At 38.4% G+C, this 12,738-nt stretch overlaps 1 protein-coding gene across 34 annotated transcripts in view; it reads left to right on the forward strand.

The window, feature by feature from the left end:
* The window catches only part of WNK1 (WNK lysine deficient protein kinase 1), a 156,970-nt gene that overhangs the window by 99,203 nt on the left and 45,029 nt on the right, over positions 1-12,738 (forward strand). For all 34 annotated transcript variants that reach the window (NM_001414862.1, XM_015150730.3, XM_077952643.1 and 31 more), the window contains 4 exon segments: positions 3,621-3,709; positions 5,650-5,869; positions 7,394-7,724; positions 8,469-8,656. In NM_001414862.1, coding sequence (NP_001401791.1) covers positions 3,621-3,709; positions 5,650-5,869; positions 7,394-7,724; positions 8,469-8,656 — 828 coding nt within the window.

Raw genomic sequence — 12,738 nt, forward strand, 5'->3', positions numbered from 1 at the left:
GCTAGACAGAAAATCTGAAGCTCAGAACTACTTCTGTTTGTCCAGTTCACACTGAATTCAAGTCTTTTATTGTTAAATGTTTCTGTCCTTTCAATGTGCCTATGCTAGATTAAAACAGAAGAATCAGTATACATTTGCTTTGTTAAATTAATACATAGTTTTATTGCCAGTAGGCTACATACATTCCCCTGAAATGTATGTGCTTATGGAAGAAGGAATCTTTTTTTTGAGACAGGGTCTCACTGGGTCACCCAGGCTAGAGGGCAGTGGCACGATCATGGCTCACTGCAGCCTTTACCTCTCGGGCTCAAATCATGCTCTGGCCCAGCCTCCTGAGCAAGTGGACTGCAGGCACATGTGCCGCCACACCCAACTACTACAGGCACATGTGCCGCCACACCCCACTAGTTTTTGTCTCATTGGAGAGACAGGGTCTTGCTTTGTGCCCATGCTGGACTCAAACGATCCTCCTGCCTCGGCCTCCTAAAGTGCTGGGACTTACAGGTTTGAGCCACCACACCTGGCCCTAGACTTTTAAAATGCTATCAAAGTAATCAGAAGAGCCAATTGTGTTAGCTCACACCAGTAATCCCAGCAGTTTGAGAGGCCAAGGTGGAAGGATCGTTTGAGCCCAGTTCAAGATTAGCCTGGGCAACACAGCAAGACTTTGTTTCTCCAAAAAGACAAAAAATTAGCTGGGCATGGTGGTGCACACCTGTAGTCCCAGCTACTTGGGAGGCTGAGGCAGGAGGAGTTTGAGGCTGCAGTGAGCCACAATCCCACCACTGCACTCCAGCCTTGGCAACAGAGCAAGAACTTATTTTCTTTTCTTTTTTTTTTTTTTTTTTTTTGAGACGGAGGCTTGCTCGGTCACCCAGGCTGGAGTGCAACGGCTCTGTCTGGGCTCACTGCAACCTCTGCCTCCTGGGTTCAAATGATTCTCCTGCCTCAGCCTCTCAAGCAGCTGGGATTACAGACACCCGCCATCATGCCCAGCTAATTTTTGTAGAGATGGGGTTTCACCATGTTGGCCAGGCTGGTCTCAGGTGATCCGCCTGCCTTGGCCTCCCAAAGTGCTGGGATTATAGGCGTGAGCCACCGCGCCTGGCCAAGAACTTATCTTTACAAAAAAAAAGTTTATGCAGTTTTTACGTGTTTATTGTAGAAAACTAAAACCAAATGTAAACCAAAATACAGTTGTTCCTCGTTGTCTGGGGAATTGGTTCCAGGACTCCACACTCCTGTGGATACCAAAATTTGAAAATGCTCAAGTTCCAGAAATGTAAAATGACCCATAATATTTACATGTAAAAATTATTTACAATATCTAATACACTGTGAGTGCTATATAAGCAGTTGTTATACTGAGTTGTTTAGATAATAATGACAGGAAAAGCCTGTACGTGTTCAGTACAGATGCAGTTTTCTCCTTTAAATTTTCAATGTACAGTTGGTTGAATCCACAGACGTGGAAACCATGAATAAGAAGGGCTAACTGTACTCAGTTTCTGCTACCAGAGAATTTTTAGTGCATGGTATTCATTTTTTTTCTTGCATTTCCTATTTTCGTAAGTCTTAAGTTTGAAACACGAGCTTGCTCAATTAAAGCAGCCTTTGCTTCAGCAGCATTATTTTGTTTTCACTAGAATTATATGAAGATAAAAACAAGCTGGGAGAAACTTAGATGGAGTTTGAAAAATAAGATGAGGAAAATACAGATAGTGATCTTTGTAGTCATTCTCATAAATGAAGCTTTTAAATACATGAATTTAACTTTAGGGTCAGCCCTACTGCACAGCTCCTTGCTGTGAAAAGTTAGCCCTGGGAGTAGAATTCTCCAAATTGGGTCTTTGGAATAATACAGTGAGTAATTGAGTATTATCCAGTTTTGGATATAACTCTTGTACTTAAAAGACTTTAGAGCTAATCATTTGATATATTTCATTTATTTCATTTAGATCTATGAGAGATTACATGCGTTTCTGTGATTTATTAGTTACTAATTTTGTTTTACCATATCTGTCATTGAAACTATAGATAATTAGAATTATGTATATTTAATAACTTAACTTTTCTGACCACCCCACCCCAACTCCATTCCCTTTGTTTTATGTGTCTGTTGACTTACAGTGCCCCTTGAACAGCGTATCAGTGCTTCAGCTCTCGATCTGTGTGGTGACTTAGATGAGGTCGGAATAGATGAGATATTTTTCTCTTTCACCCCACCTCTTAGACAGTAGCATTTGGTTCTTACATCTTATGTATATTTTCCACACATTGCTGTTTTGGTTTTGGTTTTGGTTTTAAAGATGGAGTCTTGCTATGTCACCAGGCTGGAGTACAGTGGCTCGACCTCGGCTCACTGCAACCTCTGCCTCCTGGGTTCAAGAGATTCTCCTGCCTCAGCCTCCTGAGTAGCTGGGACTACAGGCACGCACTACCATGCCCGTCTAATTTTTGTATTTTTAGTAGAGACGAGGTTTCACCGTGTTGGCCAGGATGGTCTCAATCTCTTGACCTCGTGATCCGCCCACCTCGGCCTCCCCAAAGTGCTGGGATGACAGGCGTGAGCCACAGCGCCCAACCTGAAAATTTATTTTTAAAGAATTTATTATCTGGGTATGGTGGCTCACGCCTGTCATCCCAGCACTTTGGGAGGCCGAAGAGGGCAGATCACCTGAGGTCAGGTGTTTGAGACCAGCCTGGCCAACATGGAGAAGCCCCCATCCCGTCTCTACTAAAAATAAAAAAATTAGCTGGGCGTGGTGGTGTATACCTGTACTCCCAGCTACTCAAGAGGCTGAGGCAGGAGGATCGTGTGAACCCAGGAGGCAGAGGTTGTAGTGAGCCAAGATCGCACCACTGCACTCCATACTGGCAACAGAGCAAGACTCCATCTCGGGGAAAAATTTTTTAAAAAAAGAAAGAATTTATTTATTCTTTATAAAGATTCTAAACTATTACTGTGATGACTACTATGTAGTATCACATGTAATAGTGGTAATGAGTTTTCTTCTGAGATTAATTGCAGAGCTTGTCTTTCGCATGGGTCCAGTATTTTACTTTTCAGTGTGTTTTATTTGTGCAGGACAATTTGCCCTTCAGTTATCATACCAAAACAATATAAATCCTCAACTCCTTTGAGTTTGTTAAAGATTACTATGATAATACAATGTCTGCCAAACTAAGCATATGAATTCATGCCCACACATGAGTTTGGTGTTCCAAATAGTTAAATCCTGTATTGATTGATGTGTTTAGGGAACAAGGTTGAACAAAAGATCTTCTAACCGATTAGAACATTTAGCTTTCTTTTTTAGTCAATAACCCTTTACTTGAAACACAGCAGAAGATATTATTAACATCTGCCAAAATTTTTTCATTGCCACATATGGAAGTAAGTGACCCCACTGTCACTGTTCCATGTTTTCTTGTGAAGAGCTAAATTGCCACTACCCAACTGTGACACTGCAGGGTAATGTGGACCAACTCCTGCAGGCAAATCAGAAAAAAAGCCAGGATAGTAAGAAAGGAACCTAGAAGAACCTTAATTGGAAATTTAAAAAACAAAGGTCAAAGACCCTGCTTTTTATTAATGTATTTCTGTTTATGCTTTTCAGGGGGTGAAGCCAGCCAGTTTTGACAAAGTAGCAATTCCTGAAGTGAAGGAAATTATTGAAGGATGCATACGACAAAACAAAGATGAAAGGTAAGTTGCCTCTTTTGACCTGAGTGATACTTGAACAAAACCTAAAAAGTAATGTGCTTTGAGTACAACACTCATTCTTCGGTGTATTTAATATTTGTGATTGGTTTCTCTATTTGTGCCTGTAACATTTTTAAAGATAGGGTTTTGTTCATTATGGTTATACAGATGTGATATACTGGAACACTGTAAAAATATGGTTTGGTAGAGTTTCAGTAAACCAGAACCACCGTAAACATAGCTACATTCCATGAGAACTACTTACTTAAAACATCAGCATGATTTGTGAAACTCAAAAAAGAGTTTAGTATCTAACACAGGAAATCTTTCCTTAGTCCTTTACCATTGAATTCTAAATGGTGAAATAAAACCTTGGCTCTTTAAAGTCAACTGAACTATTATAGGTCTGATTTGCTGTCCTTATGCCGGAATTGAAGAAGAGCAAAACACAAAAATTCCTAAGTAAAAAGAGAAGACTTCACCCAGGGGTTAGAAAGAGATGTGGCTTTGTCATTTGTACTAACAGAGGAGTTTTCTTAGAGGAGTAGCAAGTATCTGATCTCCCATATAGCTGATTCATCACCCGTTAGGCATGGTGAAGGTCCAGTGTCTGCTTTTGGAAAACAGTCTATCTTTGCCACCCCTTCCATCCTCCAAAAAAGAAAAAGGAGACCAGCTAGTACAAATATAAATTGCAAATTGAGCATAATCAACCACCTGAAGAATGAGAGCAACCAGATATATCAACCAAATTAAAGAATGCCATCATTTCACCTCTCCAGTCTTGTTCTTTTTATAACATCATTATTTAGGAGAGCTTAACTTCATGGTTTTTAAGGCTTTATTAAGTAAAAATTTAGTTTGAGTTTTCATTTGTATATATGCTGGGTCATTAAATCTCTTCAAGAACTTTTTTTTTTTTTTTACTATAAACAAAGGAATGTTTGTTTCAACTCTTTTTTTTTTTTTTTTTTTTGACATAGTCTTGTTCTGTCACCTAGGCTGGAGTACAGTGGCACAGTCTCAGCTCACTGCAACCTCTGCCTCCCAGGTTCAAGTAATTCTCCTGTCTCAGCCTCCTGAGTAGCTGGAACTATAGGCGCACATCACCACGCCCGGCTAATTTTTGTATTTTTAGTAGAGACAGGGTTTCACCATATTGGTCAGGCAGGTCGCGGACTCCTGACCTGAGGTGAACCACCCACCTTGGCCTCCCAAAGTACTGGGATTGCAGGTGTGAGTCACTGCACCCAGCCTGTTTCAACTCTTGCTGGAGCAGCTTATTAGATTATTGGCATATTGAAATAATTTTATCTTAAGACTGTTTCGCAATCAGACTTCTGCTTGCCCAGTACACAAATTATTGAACAAGGATTAAGAGAACTTATTGGTGTAAATAAAGCTTACTGTGTTAGAAGGTACCAAACTAGAAACAAAAATATTTATTTTCTAGTTTTTATTTCAGCATTTACACCTTTTATAACTGTGAGCAAGATTCTCAACCTTTCTGCGCCTCCATTTCCCAATAATCAGGAGATGATATTGAATTGGGTGTTGGTCAACAAGATCATAAATTTGAAGATTTATGTTACTTATAAAATGCTATATAAATGATCATGTGGTATTTTGAAGCTTTAATAGAGCCAATTGTGTTAGCTCACCATTACTAGTATACTATTACTAAAGAGATCATTGGATTTAAAAATTATCACTATCAGTTCTTATTCATGAATGAGATTGTTATGATGATTTATAACTTGAGAGTAAACCTCTGTAGTTACCATTCAAATGCAGCAATGTAAAAATGAGTTATAAACTTTCCCATGTATTTTTTCCCATTTTTTTTCTTCTGTGAATAACAATAATTGGCCACATTTGAAAATTATTTTTTCAAACTAATGGTGTTTTATTTTTGTTCCTTTTCTTTCCCCTCTGTTTGGAAGATATTCCATCAAAGACCTTTTGAATCATGCCTTCTTCCAAGAGGAAACAGGAGTACGGGTAGAATTAGCAGAAGAAGACGATGGAGAAAAAATAGCCATAAAATTATGGCTACGTATTGAAGATATTAAGAAATTAAAGGGAAAATACAAAGACAATGAAGCTATTGAGTTTTCTTTTGATTTAGAGAGAGATGTCCCAGAAGATGTTGCTCAAGAAATGGTAAATTGACATTAACTAGCCATTTAAAAATTGATCTAGACTTATATACATCGATACTATTATTAAGCAAAAAAGCAGTTGATGAAGTGCTGTGTGTGACATATCCCATTGACAGAAAATTGTGATGGCCCTAAAAGTTATCTTTGATTAGTGGGATTTTCCAGTGTGTGTTTTTTGTTTTTTGTTTTTTTAACTCCCTTCTTTGTATTGCTTTTATAATGGGTGTTAGATTTTATAGTCTTTTTTAAAAGTAAATTTTTTTTTTTTGAGGGAGAGAGAGACAGGGTCTTGCTCTGTCACCAGGCTGGAGTGCAGTGGCCTGATAATCAGAGCTTACTGCAGCCTTAAACTCCTGAACTCAAGCAGTCCTTCTGCCTCAGCTTCCCGGGAAGCTGGGACCATAGGGACGTGCCACTACGCCTGACTAGTTTTTGTATTTTTAGTATAGGCAGGCGTGATCCTCCCACCTCAGCCTCCCAAAGTGCTGGGAGTACAGGTGTGAGCCACTTCGCCTGGCCAAAAGTTATTTTTGAGAAAATATGTAGAGAGAGATATATATACATAGGGATAGATGGATGAGATAGATAGGTAGAACTAGTAGAATGCATTCCAAAGTCATTTTGAAAAGTCTGTAAGATTGAGTGACTCCCAGTTTATATAAGCATCATTCATTTAGAATGACAAGTTATGTTTCTACATATTGGTGCATTTGCCTTTGATCAGTTATCTGGATGAACCCTATAAACAGACATAGGACCATGAATTGTTTTTACTTTGAAGAGAGTTTTCCTGATCAAATATTAGTAGGAAGGCTTTGATGTATTATTATTTGAAGTATGTCTAAAAGATCACTCTTCCATAAGGAAACCCTTCCCCAAATTTATGCTTGCCATAGTGCCCAAAATAGCTAATTATTATGGAAAGATAACTCAGAATATCTCTACTCAGATTTATAAGAACCATTCAAAAGTGGTAGTTGCCTCTGGGAAGAGATCAGGTATGAGTTACTTGTGTTTAACTGTTAGTTGTTTGTATTATCTGAGCTTTTTGGCTTTTTTGGAGGGGAGGAGGAGTGTTAAATCTTCATATTCATACCACAGTTGTTTTATCAGATTAAGTGGTTGCCTTGTAAAAGAAAGTAAAATCAACACAGGTTAATGTTAATTGTTACAAGTGAGGGGGAAATACAGTGAATAGAACAGAGTACCTTACTTGGTTTAGGAACTGAGGTTTTAGTTGCCCCATTGTTTTGTTATTTGTTATAAGGAGTGAAGGTATACCTACCCTTCGAGTTTCTGCAAAAATGGTGGTACCCACTCCTCAAGTATCTACAAAGATGGTAGGGAAATGCATAATGCAGACCAGGAATTTTACAGTTCGGTTAAGGCCAGTCCTGAGAGAATTCTTTGTTCCTCCTCTTCTCGACTTTTTTACAATGCCTTTTTTTGGGCGGTGGGGGGGCGAATGGGCGGGTGTTGTTTTCTTTCAGTATACTACTGCTTAATATACCCTTTTATTCTGTAGGTAGAGTCTGGGTATGTCTGTGAAGGTGATCACAAGACCATGGCTAAAGCTATCAAAGACAGAGTATCATTAATTAAGAGAAAACGAGAGCAGCGGCAGTTGGTACGGGAGGAGCAAGAAAAAAAAAAGCAGGAAGAGAGCAGTGTCAAACAGCAGGTAGAACAATCAAATGCTTCCCAGACAGGAATCAAGCAGCTCCCTTCTGCTAGCACCGGCGTACCTACGGCTTCTACCACTTCAGCTTCAGTTTCTACACAAGTAGAACCTGAAGAACCCGAGGCAGATCAACATCAACAGCTACAGTACCAGCAACCCAGTATATCTGTGTTATGTACGTATCTTGGGAAGTGGACAGATAGGCTAATGATTCTCCTAATTGGTTTTTTTAGCTTCTTGTTATTTTGCATTGGCTTCTTGGTTTTGAATTATGAATCCTACTATTATACAAAATTTGAAATGGTTGTTGTCTAGCTTCTCTTGATTCTTATATCTGTGACTAGGAGAATAGAAGGATGGGGTGGTAAGGAAATGTGATTAGGATACAAAATAATTTTATAAACTCCAACATCCTGGAGGTTTCAATTTGTAGATTTCTACTTTTCACAATTTATTTAAATAAAATGGAATTAATAATGAAGAATGAAGCGGCTTGGCTACTAAAATTGAACCCATCAGTCTGGTTGAGCTCTTTTAGCAAAGCTGAGTGGTGTATAGACTAAAAACTAATGAGAACACTGGTTATTAATTTAATTACCTGTTTAACACTGAGAACCTTCTGGCCTCCATACTTTGAAAGCTGTGTCAAATTTAAGGCTTATAGTGTTCCATGTTGTTTCCCTTAGTCTTCAGGTGATAAGATTCTGTGATAGCCATATGGATTCCTCATTTAAATATAGAAATCTAAGGAATATGGCCGTAATTCATTTTTTATTTAGTTCAAATCTGTGCAAAGAATAACTAGTTACCCCTAATATAATGGGTCTAAAATATGAGAAAATGTGAACCTCCGTTTTGTGATTTGTCTTTCTCTCTCTTTTTCCTTTTTTTTTTTTTGGGTGATTCATTTTTCCTTCAGCTGATGGGACGGTTGACAGTGGTCAGGGATCCTCTGTCTTCACAGAATCTCGTGTGAGCAGCCAGCAGACAGTTTCATATGGTTCCCAACATGAACAGGCACATTCTGCAGGCACAGTCCCAGGGCATGTACCTTCTGCTGTCCAAGCACAATCTCAGCCCCATGGGGTATATCCACCCTCAAGTGTGGTAAGTAAATGCTTAAGGGAATGTAATACTACAGTGAGGGCCAATGGATAGTCTGCTAAATTAAAATTCTTTGTACAAACCAAGTAGCAGTATGAGTCTGAAGTAGAAAATATAAAATGCTGTATCTCTAAAGGCTTATTCTAGAGTATAATTAGAGTAGTCCTGGTAGAGTAGGATATAGACATTAATGTGTGGGCATTAGCTGAACTGCCTACATGAAGCAACTACATACAAGATTTAGACTAGTCTGCATTTTTACTAAAGGTAATGCTCTCTTTAGCACTTGAGTTGAAACTATTCACAGCAATAAAAGCTGGACGTACAAATGTTTTGCGGGTGGGGCAAGGAGAGTTTTTCAAAAGCTTGTTAAAATAATTACTAAGTATTTCCTGTAAGATTCCATATCGTACAAAACACAGGTAAGACCTTCAAACCATTATAGAATGCTGCATGTGGGTACTCTAGATTGAGGGAATCCTTTATTTGAATGACTGTTTAATTTAGCGCTTGTGTTGAGTTAATCATCAGTTGCTGTGTGTGTTCCTGCCTTTTAAAGTCTGTGTTGGATACAAGTTCTTTCCCTAGTATATGTTCTTTTGCTTTTTCCCTTTAGTTGGTAACTGTTTTATTACTGATTTCAGAATCAACTTACGGAAATTATTTCCTGAAACATTTTATGCTTGTACACACAGACACAGACACACACACACACACACACACACACACACACACACACACACACACACAATTATCCTATGTTTTACATTAGGCACTCTTGCTTCTCATATAGAGAATGTTAAAGTAGATCATCAGATAATACCCCGTTTCTTCTGTTGACCTCAGAGGAAAATAAAATACGTCATCTGCCTCTGAAAGGTACTAGAAAATAAGTAACTTGTCACCGAATAGCACTTGTTTAGTGAGATCTTTAAGCAGACAGATTTCCCCCTCCTTCTCAGAAAGCTTTTAATCTAAACTTTGTGGAATTCTTGCCCTTCTTTAAATGAAAATCTTTGTTAAGAAAATACTTCTGCTTGTTCTGATTTTTTTATTCTACAGCTTGGAATAAAAGATGTTCATTTGTTTCAGAGTCCATTTAATCCTGCTTTGGCTAGGTCTCAAGATGAATGGCCACAATAACACAAATAAAAAACAACTAATGTACTAATTTTTTTTTAACAATCTACTTTCTCTCTTTAAAATAATTAAGTGAGGGTAGGATAGAAGAACTTTATAAAGGCTGCACAGAAAATATATTTTTGTGTTCTGACAAATATTACTTGTCAGCATTTCTTGTCAGTTTCTACTTTTAATTGATTTTTTTTCTGGATTATTATAACTAGATTTTGCTAAAACTCTTGTTTTGTTTTTTTAAATTTTCTCTTGTCTATACTCATCATGGGGGAGCATTAGTTCTCTGTTTTAGAAAGCAAGTAGAATGACATGAAGATCCTAAGTATTTGAGCCACTAATACAGCCATGTTTCTTGATGCTCTAAAAGCAAACGTTCTTGCTTTTTAATGACAGTATTCTATGGAGGTATTATGAAGACTTATTAAATATTGAGAATTTATAAATTTGTCTAATTCTATTCTTGTCTCATTTCAGGAATGTGGCTTACAATAACATAGACAAATTATAAGTGAAATTTTAGAAATTAGAATAAAAGAAATAAGGCTGGAGAGAAATTAAAACAGGAGTGAACTAAATAATCATATGATGATTTTTAAATCCTTGCTATTGGTGGGCCACAGATTTGACCCAAAGCATTCTACACAGCCAAGTTTTGGAAATGAAAACATAGTTTTCATAGTTCACAACATCTAAAAGGAAAGTAACAGTCTTATTCAAGACGACCTTTATAGTATTGCTCATACTGCCTTATAACTGTATTAAACCCTGTGCCTGAAAAATTTTTTCAGTTATTCTTTTTTTGAGACGGAGTCTAGCTCTGTTGCCCAGGCTGGAGTGCAATGGCCGGATCTCAGCTCACTGCAAGCCCCGCCTCCCGGGTTCACGCCATTCTCCTGCCTCAGCCTCCCGAGTAGCTGGGAGTACAGGCGCCCGCCACCTCGCCCGGCTAATTTTTTTTGTATTTTAGTAGAGACGGGGTTTCACCGTGTTAGCCAGGATGGTCTGGATCTCCTGAACTCGTGATCCGCCCGTCTCGGCCTCCCAAAGTGCTGGGATTACAGGCTTGAGCCACCGCGCCCGGCCTCTTTTTTTTTTTTTTTTTGACAGAGTCTCATTCTGTCTCCCAGGTGGGAATACAGTGGCATGATCTTGGCTCACTGCAACTTCCACCTCCTGGGCTCAAGCGATTCTCCTGCCTCAGCCTCCCCAATAGCTAAGATTACAGGCACCCGTCACCATGCCCAGCTAATTTTTGTATTTTTTTATTAGAGACTCAATTTCACCATGTTGGCTAGACTGGTCTCGAACTCCTGACCTCAAGTGATCCACCTGCCTCGGCCTCCCAAAGTGCCAGGATTTACAGGTGTGAGCCACCACGCCCGGCCTAAATTATTCTTCAGAGATCCAGATTGAAGATATTCTCCCATTGATTACTTTGTAAAAGTACAAAATATTTCCTATATCCAGTTGTGAATTTCTTCTAGAAAGCCAAACTTTTTCCTAGTAGTAGATCATGACTTTTTACCTTTACAAATAAAGAGTGGCAAGTATAAGAAATACTGTGAGCCAGCAACTTTCCATCTCATGTCTTCTAAAATAGAAATGAGAGTCTTTTTCTGAGGTTTCCAGAGCTCTCGCAAAATAATCCAATCTTAAAATTCTCTGTATCTTTTAATGTACTTTAAACTAATAGAATTCATTCTTGTTGAATCTTAAGTTTGCCAAAGTTGCAAGCTAATATTCATTGCTTTCCCTGTCTGCACCCTTCAGTCAGCTGGTCATTCTTAAATTCATACACTCATAACACTTGGTGTTATTTCAGAATATTTAGCATGATAATTGATCATTATCATGATCATTCATTAAAAAAACCTGTACTTGACTGACAACCTAGAATAGTTGTGAATAGTTGTGATCTGTCAGATGTGCTATGTTGAGTTACAGCTCTCCTCAAAAAAAAAACTGACTTTGTGGAATTGGGAGAGGATGGAACATTTCTTTATGCAACTATGCCCTGTTATCATTGTACTTTTGTTTATTTTGTTTTCAAAGTACTGTGTTTTCATGTGTGTGTTTGTTTTCTGTTTAGCCTCGTCGTGGCCGTAGCATGTCGGTTTGTGTTCCCCATCTTTCTGCTGTTCCCTCTCTGTCCCGCATCTCTCCCAGTGCTCCTTCCACCCCACCACCAGTGCTGTCTGCACCTCTTTCTCCTTCCCTCCTTCGGACTGCCCCTGAGGAAACTTTTGCCGAAAAGCTTTCTAAAGCATCGGAGAGTGTCCTGCCTGTGCACTCTGCCTCTCAGCGCAAGCACCGGCGCTCCAGCCTGCCTTCCCTCTTTGTCAGTGCTGTATGTAACTGTAACTTCTGACAAATGAACAGTTGTTACCAATGAATACATCCAGGCAACAAGGATTTTAATTAAAATTGAATAAAGAACAGGACTAAACTCAGTTATATTATGCTTCTAGGATACCAGTTATTCCTATAGGAAACTTTTTTTGTAATGAGGCTCTAAGGGGGAATAAAAAGCAAGGAGGTAATGAGAGAGAATACTTATAATGTCCTTGGCACATACCAGCATGTGTCCAATAAAATTTACCTTTTATTATATCTTCCTATTTCCTATCAACATAAAATTCTTTCATTTTCGTATTCTAGTTTTAAAAGTATTACTTAATTTTAAAGTTATTGCCTTAATCAAAAGCAAATTTTATCAAACATTACCCAAACATTTTTTCTCCTCACTTTATTCTAAGGAGACACTAATGAAACTGGATGAGTCCTTTTTTTTTTTTTTAATAACCTTAGTCAGCAAAGGATAACCTTGGAGTGAACATTTATTTTAATTTAATCATTTATGTAAGATGATGTGTCAGCAAACCAAAGGGCTACATAATGTTCCCCCATGGGAGTATTTTTTCCTTAGGTTTCAACCTAAGGTGGGACTG

The sequence above is a fragment of the Macaca mulatta genome, chromosome 11 (assembly GCF_049350105.2).
Source record: "Macaca mulatta isolate MMU2019108-1 chromosome 11, T2T-MMU8v2.0, whole genome shotgun sequence".
Classification (NCBI taxonomy): domain Eukaryota; kingdom Metazoa; phylum Chordata; class Mammalia; order Primates; family Cercopithecidae; genus Macaca; species Macaca mulatta.